At 40.6% G+C, this 10,051-nt stretch overlaps 1 protein-coding gene across 2 annotated transcripts; it reads right to left on the bottom strand.

Annotated features, from left to right (window-relative positions):
* Window positions 1–561: 561 nt before the first annotated feature.
* On the bottom strand, window positions 562–9,236 carry LOC144512171 (uncharacterized). Of its 2 annotated transcripts, none has more exons than XM_078242762.1 (7): window positions 9,219–9,236; window positions 6,565–6,767; window positions 6,024–6,125; window positions 5,823–5,918; window positions 5,556–5,666; window positions 4,009–4,132; window positions 562–3,235 (listed from the first exon to the last, which is right to left on the bottom strand). In XM_078242762.1, the coding sequence occupies exons 2-7, from the start codon at window positions 6,700–6,702 to the stop codon at window positions 618–620; spliced, it is 3,189 nt and encodes a 1,062-aa protein (XP_078098888.1). In that variant the 5' UTR covers window positions 6,703–6,767; window positions 9,219–9,236; the 3' UTR covers window positions 562–617. The 2 variants fall into 2 exon arrangements, with proteins under 2 accessions (XP_078098888.1, XP_078098887.1); XM_078242761.1 differs by lacking the exon at window positions 9,219–9,236 and adding an exon at window positions 8,931–9,192.
* Between the last annotated feature and the right edge of the window lie 815 nt (window positions 9,237–10,051).

Here is a 10,051-nt window from a genome sequence, read left to right as displayed (position 1 = left end):
ATGTCAGAAAACCATGAAAGATGTCTACAACAGTTTCCTAGAGCCCTGGGTGACAACTTTAAATTGTTTATTTTGTTTGACTAACAGTACAAAACCATAAAGATAATTAATGTACACTAACAGAGTTAAACAAATAAATTGATCATCGAAACTGTTGCCAATTATTTGTTTGATTTCCTGTCACTGGACTCTCAATCGATAAACTTTTCATCACTATTATTTAAATAAAAAAAGAAGGGAGCAAAAATGACATTCAAGATAAATTTATTTCAAAAAGCCATGTAAGCAGAAACAATACATTGGCCTTCAATATATACATGCCTCATAGATCATCAATATGCTTCATAGAACATGTGAATCAACACAGTAAAGCAACAAGGAGGGAAAAGAACCAACTTACAAATTGGTAACAAAAATCGAATAAAGAGCAAACCAAGAATGAAGTGTTTTAAACTGATGATACCAGCTCAGAACGTATCTCATATATATATATATATATATATATATATATATATATATATATATATATATATATATATATATATATATATATATATATATATATTTATTTATTTATTTGTATAGATGAAAACAACCTGCATGAAATAGAAGGATTTCTACTGAAATTCTATTCTCACTTCAGTAGCGAATGATGGTTCGACTTTCACGTTGTGACTGAGCGAGTGTTCCCAAAGAGACTTTTTATGGAGGAACGCTAACCCGCACTCCTCACATACGTAGCTCTTTGGCTTCCCGGCGTGAGTCCGTCTGTGTTTCTTCATGTGATAGGACAACCTGAAGCCTTTATCACATACGTCACATTTGAACGGCTTTTCTCCTGTGTGGATGCGCATGTGCGACTTCAGATATCCCGACTGAATGAAGGCTTTCCCGCACACTTCGCACTTGTACGGGCGCTCCCCGGTGTGATAGCGGTTATGGAGCCGGAGCTCGTTGGCGGTCAGGAAGGTCTTGCCGCACACTGTGCACTGGTGTGGCCGCTCGCCTGTGTGGATGAGCTCGTGCCTCTTCAGGGACGTCTCCTTCATGAACTGCTTCCCGCAACTGTTGCAGGGATACCTGACGCCGATGTGGATTTGTTCGACGTGGTTCGTCAGCTGCAGCCTCGTGCGGTAGGCCATGTCGCACTGTGTGCAGGCCCAGGGCTTCTCCTCGGAGTGGGTTCCCATGTGCACCGTGAGCTCGGAGGCCGAGCGGTAACACTTCCCACACTGCCAGCACAGGAAGGGTTTCTCCCCGGTGTGCTTCCTCTGATGAACCGTCAGACAGTTGGAGGACCGGAACTTCTCTGGACACATGCTACAAATGTAAGGGAACTCTCCTTTGTGGATTCTCTGGTGGATGGCGAGGTAGGAGAGCTGGATGAAGGTTTTGTCACATTGTGCACAAGGATACGGCCCGGTGAACTCGTGCTGCTTCTCGTAGTGTTCCCTCAAGCGCCGCAGCAAAGTAAAAGTCTTATCGCACATCGTGCACTGCATCGGCCTGTGCATGAGCTTGTGTCTCTCAAAGGCGGGCTCGTTGGCGAGTATCTTGCCGCACTCTTTGCAGTAGAGCGGATCGTGAATCCTCTGGTGCACTTTGAGCATCGTCATGCTCTTAAACTCTTTCCCGCAGTCGTCACATTTCATGATATCACTCACTTCCACTTTGCAAACGTTTTGTTGGTGCTCCTTCAAAGCCGACGGGTATTCAAAGTGTTTGCCGCAGTTGGAACACCACACGGGTATTTTCAGGGTTGGCCCCTGTTGTGGGTCAGCGGTGGTGACTTCGCTTTGGCTGGGCCCAGCTCTCTGCTCTTTTTTCCACGAGAATCGGGCGATTTTCTTATGACAAATGGCATAAATCTGGTGTCTTTTCAGCCCGTGCATGTGTTTAAAACGCTTTTTGCAGTGGACGCAGTGATAAGGGCGGTCCTCTGTGTGACACTGAATGTGCCTGTTCAGTGTTTTGACACTGTCAAACGCCCGAGAACAGACAGGACACACTTTAGATGATTTTTTCTTGACTTTTTGCACAGGCGAAGCAGACTCTTTAGAAGTGCCTGCCGGTGCATCCAGGTGGATTTCATTTTTATCAAGGTTACCTGCATCGGCTTCAGCCAAAATCTGTTCCACTGTCTTGCTCTGCTCCTCTCTGATTCCCTCGTGACCGTGAATAATCTGATGCTTCTTCAACGTGTCCTTGTACTTGAAGCCCTTCTCACAAGTGAGGCAAATAAAAGGACGCTCTTCCGTGTGAGATCGTAAATGCTTCGCGATGTCTGCCGTGCAAGGCAGGACTCTGCTGCAGATGGGACACACTTTGCCCTCCGTCAACGCCTCCGATGGTGGCTGTGGATTTGAGCGCTGCGTCTCTCTCTTCTTCGGCCTTTTCAGCTCTCTGCTCTTACAAATCTCCTGCTGGTGTCTCTTTAAGACATAAGGATTCTTAAATTTCTTCTCACAGAAACAACAGTTATATGGGCGGTCCTCTGAGTGGGACCTCATGTGCCGCTCCATGTCTGCTCGACGGCCAAAATACTTCCCACATAGAGCGCAATTTTTGTTTTCCGACATCTCAGAAGTGCTGGGATCTCCTGCGTCCTCCTCTTTAGCATTGTTACTGATCTCATCCTTCTCATGAACGCGCATGTTGTGTCGGTTCATGTCGTAATGGTCCCTGAATCGTTTGTCACAGTTGGCGCACTTGTACTTGAATTCCCGATTGGCAGAATGAGTTTCCTGGTGTCGTCTCATGGCTGCAGCCCGCAGGAAAATCTTATTGCACACAGGACACGTCTTATTATTGGGGTACTTTCTTCTTTGCCTCTTAGCTGTCGTTGAGTCTTTTTCTTTTACAGCTTTTCTCTTTACCTGGAGCCTTTTGCTTTGTTTCAGTGGTTGAAAAGCTGCTGGCTTCAGAGCATCACTGACATCCTCAGTTTCATCCACATTTACTTCATCTTCCTCATCATCTTCTTCTTCATCATCATCATCATCATCGTCATTGTCAGGATCAGGATCAACCAAACCTGACGGCGGTTCTATCTGTATGTAGTCCAACAGTGTCACAGTTTCACCCTCCACCTGAACAGTCATACAACCTTGCATATGCTCTGATGAAGGCTGTAACTGTATTTGGTCTGCATCAATTACAACCTTTTCCAGCTGAGGGAGGGAGAGTGAAGAGAGGATGCAATTCCCAAAGGAAGAAGGAATGGTCTGCGTTTCATCTGTGGGGAAAATTAGAATCCCAGCAGTTTTATGGTCAGTGGCTATAAACAAGACAAACAAATCAGATAAGAACAAAAACATGTTTTATTCTCAGGAACCCATAGTTTAATCTTATATCCCTCTGCCATCCATACACATAGTGGCACTAAAATTGAAGTTGTTTAAACTTATAAATGGAATGAATTAATAGAAGAATTTTGTTAGATAGTGGTCTCACTTTTAAACAGAATAACCTGTGCAGAAACTGGGTTCATATACAATTCAGTATGTTTTTGTGAGTATAATATAATGTCTGTATGTATGTACAGTGACTTGCATAAGTTTACACACCCACGCTAAAGTTAACTAAAAAGAGGAAAAAAAAAAAAAACATCTTTAGGAAATTGATCTTAATGCCTTAATTAAAAAAAAAAAGAGGAAAAATCCAACCTTTAAGGACACCAATTTTCTTTGTGAATGAATAATGTATCATAAATAAATAAATGTTCTTCCCTAAAATACAGGGGGTATAAGTCAGTACACCCCTATGTTACATTCCCATAGAGGCAGGCAGATGTTTATTTTTAAAGGTCAGTTATTTCATGGATCCAGGATACTATGCATCCTGATAAAGTTCCCTTGGCCTTTAGAATTAAAATAGCCTCACATCATCACATACCCTTCACCATACCTAGAGACTGGCATGGTTTTATTTCAGTTAGCCTAATAGCTGGTTTGATTTGCATTGAGAGATGATTTTAATGAAAATACCCGATGCCAATCTCAGACTCACCAGATAAATCAAAATGTCCTAGTGTTGTGTGGTAGAGGAGCACAGTTTTCAGGTGCTGTGGGTCAGGAACAGAGTGCACACACTCCTCCAGGGCAGATGGGACAGCACTAAGCATGGATGCAGTCTAGGGAAGAGAAACAAGATTACAGTAAGAAAACAGTAAATACAAATTGAGCTGAAGACACACGCTCAACTGTCTTACTTGTTTTTTTAAGTTGGGCTACTCAGAAATGTCTGTAATTTTGTCTGCATGTTCACTAGGGGTGGAACGTTACATGTATTCGTATTGAACCAAAATGGTACGGGCGTCAATTAATGTAATGTGGAACTAATGTAATGTGGAACTAATGTAATGCGGAACTATGGTTAGATACGCTGCCTATGTAGCCGATCTCTGCCTATGTATGCCGTTTTAATGAGTCAGAGATAGCAGCACTAAGAACGAGTATTGGGTGTTTTTAGCCCCCAATGTCGCCTTCCAGGCAGCGCGGCAATGGTTATGTCAAATAAGTTATGTTAGTGTTAAGGTGAGGGTTAGCTGCCTGTAAGGCGACACTGGAGGCTTAAAACACCATCGAGCCCACAGCGTCTGTCTCCGTAAAGGAGAGAAGACGGCTGGCGAAATTCACAAGTTCACTAAAGGTTGGTATCTATCTCGTGAACACCTTTACACAATCACACATTCACAATCACCGACCCGACTCTTAGCAAACAAGCGATCGTGCCCGCTTTAGAAAGTTAACTAGTCGCAAGTTTGCGGTAAAATGCAGTTGGGTTGTCGAGGTCAAAACACTATATGTAGCAGCTGTGAATCAAATAAACGTATAATAATGTTATGTCATTTTTTACTCTGACACCCCCCCTGCCACAAATTGCTTTCAAATCTGTGGGAAACACTGGACATGCACAATAAAAATGCCTTCTGCATTTTTGTTTTGCTTTTCTCTCCATTGCACCGAACTCGTACCGAACCGTGATGTCTGAACCGAAGTATGAACCGAACCATGACTTCTGTGTACCGTTCCACCCCTAATGTTCACAGGTTTTGAACACAGGGCAAACATAAATGGATATAAGAAAGTATAAGCAATATAAAAAAACATGATGATGGGTTACTTTGAGCTTTAGTAATGTCAAACAAATACTGATAGTGAAACAGGAACCATAAAAGTCAGCGAGATTTCATGAGTTACACTGTGGGCTACAACTTGAGCCCTATTGTTTTGCCTTATTTGTTTACAATTTGGCACCATTAAAAGTATGCCGAATTATCTATTAGCAGTTCCTGTTTGCAATGTACCAATGGATGTACAGACAACTATCACCGAAATACTTTGATACCCTAGAAAACATGTGCTGCTTCATGGGAAGTTGTGGGGTTATAAGGAGCATCTTCTTTCTATGATTTCTAAGCAGATGTATGGCACTTATTTGCGATGAATATCGGAGATCATGATATCCTCTGGAAGTGTACACTGGATCCAAAAATAGGAAACAGAAGAGCTGACTGGTGACTGGTAAAAAGTTTTCTACAGTGGTTCCAGTACCTGCTGAATATCTGGTACTGGAAGAAGCTTCTCCAGTCTGGACAGGAAGTCCAGCATTAGCACCTGTAGAGCGCTGTCATAGTCAGGCCCAAAATCCGTCGGAAAAACATCCTGGAACAAAGTGTACAGTTTAATGTTCAAGTGCCCCACAACCACTGCATATTATACCGCATATTCTAATAAAAAAAAAAAAGGACTATAAAGAAGGTCATCCTATAAAACATAAGTTGAACATAACACACACATTCAAAAGAACAAATCACAAACCTGGAAAAACCTCTCCTTCTCTTCAGCGTCTTTTAACAGCAATTCAATTTGATCCACAAAGTTTGATTCTGGGAACTCGACCTCTGCAAAACACGGCTGGAAGAAAAACACGTACAAGTGTAGTTTAAGCAGAAGTTTTCCATCAAATTTTCATATCATTTATCATTTGATGACCCACATATTGCATTTAAAGAGGCTAACCTGTGCTGCCCAAGTGGATACGAGGGTCTTGATCCGCTCCAGGTGCATCTCGATGGTTTCTGTATCTCTTATCTGCTCGGCCCGACACATTTCAAGAACCACCTGCAACAAAAGGTTTCCCCTCAGGGTAAATACTCCTGACAGTACAGCGCCTGGAAATGTGATTCACCAACAGCAGACACACAAGAGTCAGAACTGGGGAATTTAAATCTTTAATAACCCTTCAGATGAGACATAGGGTGCCTTGCAGGTGATGCTGACATTTCCTGTTGAAGGAATTGGCAAATTAAATCCCTTCATCAGCTTCACCTTTACTGTCTGCCAGGCAAAAACTTAGCTTTTTTTATGGTTTAGATGCTGTGAATTTTTTATGTAATTACCAACTGAGTCAAAGGGGACCGCTAGAATGCAGACTGCTCGTTTTGACAGCTAAATATCTACAAGGGAGAAATGAACTGCTGTGGTTGTCTGTTAATGTTTACTTTCAAAATCCATCAACTGTCTTTGCCAAACACACAATTATAATATCCTGCAGTCTTACCCGCGCTCTGAGCCCCAGGAGGAGTTGAGCTTTCTGATCTGCATTCAAAAGTTCAGGTACAATTTCTGAAACTGTGCTGATGAACTCCTCCACCATCCCATAGTCCTGCACGCTGCCCCTCTGGACGGCCTGCCACATGGCTGCAGAAACCAAGCGCAGAGGGGGTATGAAGAGGCGAAGAGACGGCAGCAGAAGAGGTGAATCTGCAAAATATTTCACAGTGTCAAAATCTGAATTTAAATGATATTGAAATATGTTCAAAGTTAAGCCTTTTATTAAAAATTGAATAAACATGGTTACTGTTTATACAAAAATGATTTTACACAAGCTCATTTCATATTTTGAATGGATTACACACAAATAAGAACAAATATTTTTTATTTATAAAAAAAAAAACCAGATATTTATTCTCATTACACGGTTTCAGTAAAGGGTTTATAGGCATTCCATGGTCTAGTCTTTAGTGTCAGAGGTTTATTCATGGAACTTATTACAAATCTTCTTTAGGAAAAACTGAATACCTCCAGTTTGCAGAATACTGCTGTATACACATATGTATCAAATCTAGCCCACCCTGCATTTCTTAGATATGATTGAAAAATGTATTTGTATTTCTATTTTACCATCTTATTAGCCTGTGCCGTATTAACGCCTCCCCCATAAGTGATGTAGCCTATTTCATCTTTTTATTACTGCTTGTTACTGCTTTGCATGGTCGAATGGTGCAAGAAGATGGCTCGGGTCTGTGTTGCTTGGCTGTGTTTTGATGCTTGCATGGCTTCTTATACTGAACGGGGATACGTGTAACTGTACTAATGTCTTGCTGTTTCCTGTTGCTCTGGTCTAAAATCATCTGGCGTCAGGACTACAGTTGAAAATTAGCCGGCTGGCTAACACTGGCACATTTACAGAAATGATGATTAATGTGGGTTGTCCTTTATAAAATAAAGAATAAATATACATATATATATTAAAACATGAAACTGGCATCACAGAGAATAAATCAACTTACTATTGTCAGTGTCAATCTAAGTTTAAAAGAAGTGTCTAAAACACATCCATGACACCATATAGGTGCCATAAAATATGCTTTATTTAAAATAAACAACTTCAGAGACATTTCTACTAGCTTCTTTGTCTGGCAGCGAAACAATGTCCATAAAAATAAGACAAATTACTTATATTAAAGGGCTTTAATGAGCAGATTAATTCATCTAGTGGCACAATGCCAAAACATTTGGTTACAGCTTCTCTAATAGTAGAAACTGGTTTTCTTAGTCTTTTATGATAATACATTGAATATATTATTATGGTATTGGACTGTATGTCAATGAACAAAACAAGCAATTACGCCAACTTAGGTTTGGGATATTGTGTAGACTATTTTTCAGCATTTGCTTACATTTTATGGACAAAATGATTCATGAAACAAAGCCCTACTTCAAGTATCAATGAAGTACAGTACACACAGCTGATTACATATGGCAGCTTAATTATACATTGCCTGCAACCCCAAAACCAACCAGTGGTACTATGCCGGAACCTACATGACGTCAGGTTTAATGTATGTACATTATTGTGAGGTAAATAAAACACACATTTATCTATTTAATCTCAATCTAACCTGAAATAACGACTGAGTGATTTTTCGTCGTTTTCCATCATATTTCCAAACTATTCCTAACAAAACTTTTAACTAATTATATAACAACCAGTGACCCTGGGCCCCGGGTCAGTTACCCTGGCGTGCCACAAAACTCCAAGTGGCCCTGGTTGCCTTCATGGACTAAAGACTGTGTCGTAATTATGATTCACCACACATGACCATCACAAAAAAGTGGTAAACATTGCTATAAATGTCTGTGCTACACAAGTTGATATAATGGTAATGTAAATGTGACATTACTTTTCCTTTTCGGCATTTTGTGTTTTTCGATTTTAGCTTGACTTTGGGACGTTAGCTGTCTTGTATTTTTGTTTTTAGCAACTAGCTAGCTAGCTATGCAGTTTTAGTTGAAGCCCACGAAGGCAACGTCTGTCAGCTGACTGTTAGTGCTCAGTTGCTAACTAGCTAACGCTTATCTATGCCAACAGTTAGTTGCCACTAACGTTACGTTAAAGCGTTTCTTTCATGATTACATACCAGCACGGATTAACTACCCAGCTATCTAATAACTAGCTTAGCTGAAGGCAAAGCTCCATCTGATAACTAACGTTACCGCACACATCAGCTCGCTAGCGCTGTACACAAGGCCACCGCCATCTCAGAGCGGGGTACGCCATGTTTGAAATCGGGCGCTCACATTCCAAAAGAAAACCCGATAGCTCGCGATGGGTGATATATGTTTAAATTATCAATGACTTACCGTTTTCGGCGCGATATGTACTCTCCATTTTACCTCGGAAAATATTCAATGAGATAAGCAAATTAACTCGGGGTTGTTGCGAGTCGACGTCCGCCCGACCCTGCTGTGCAAGTTGGCGGGGAGGAAGGGCGGCTCGATATTCTGTTCGGAGTGCGCAGGCGTAGTCAGTGACATACGTTTCACTAGTTTCATTCAGTAGCCGTGGGGTTAAAACTCATACGACCTGCTAAGACATTTCTTATGTTAACTTTCGTCTAGAAAACAATAGTGTGTATTAATTTCACCAACTTTAGGGTTGCCTGCAGAGGAAACATGTTGTTTTTCTTCGCCTTGCGAATGTCAGGCTTACATGGAGCTGTTCTGCTGATTACCGCCACCCAATGGCCATTTGGGGAAACGAGCCCAAACATTTATTTTTAAAACAATCATCTTCTGTAGCCTTATTTCATATAACAGAACGGTTAAATAAGTAATTTAACTCTATAATCACCTTGATAAGTTACTGTTATTTAGCTATTGTAGATTGTAGAGAATAAGTATATATTCAGTTTCGTCGGAAAATTAACCCAATGTTGATGAAACCAGTGATTATTTTCGGCTGTGATAGACATTATATATCAGAGCTACAACTAACAATTATTGCAATAAAAAAGAAGAAGCAAATATTCACATTTGAGGAGCTGGAACAAGTGATTATTTTTTGTAATTTTTGTTTAAGAAAAAAATACTTTGATTAGTTGTCAGTTCTGTTCTTGTCAGTTCTGTTCTGTTGTAGCAGTTTAAATTCCTGTTATTCAACTCATCAATTAATTAAGTAATTGTTCCAGCTCTGATATTTGATATATTCGTTGTCTTCAGCATAAATTAATCTACCATGTAGCACCATTTAGTTACATCAGGGACAATTCAGCTTTGGCTTGAGGTCAAAGTACATTTAAAATAAATAAATAAATAAATAAAGAGAAGTCTAAGTCTATTAAAGTACAATCAGAAGACTCATCATGACCTATGTTTTGTTAAACAGAAATATGTTTTTCTCAGCTTTACAGGTTTCCTTGATGCAATGAATTATGGAAAAACTGCCTCCACTTTTCTCAAACGTTACCATGGCATGTACTAAT

The sequence above is a fragment of the Sander vitreus genome, chromosome 23, assembly GCF_031162955.1.
Source record: "Sander vitreus isolate 19-12246 chromosome 23, sanVit1, whole genome shotgun sequence".
Taxonomy (NCBI): Eukaryota; Metazoa; Chordata; class Actinopteri; order Perciformes; family Percidae; genus Sander; species Sander vitreus.
The sequence above is the reverse complement of the archived record's forward strand: the minus strand, read 5'-3'. Positions and strand labels throughout refer to the sequence as shown.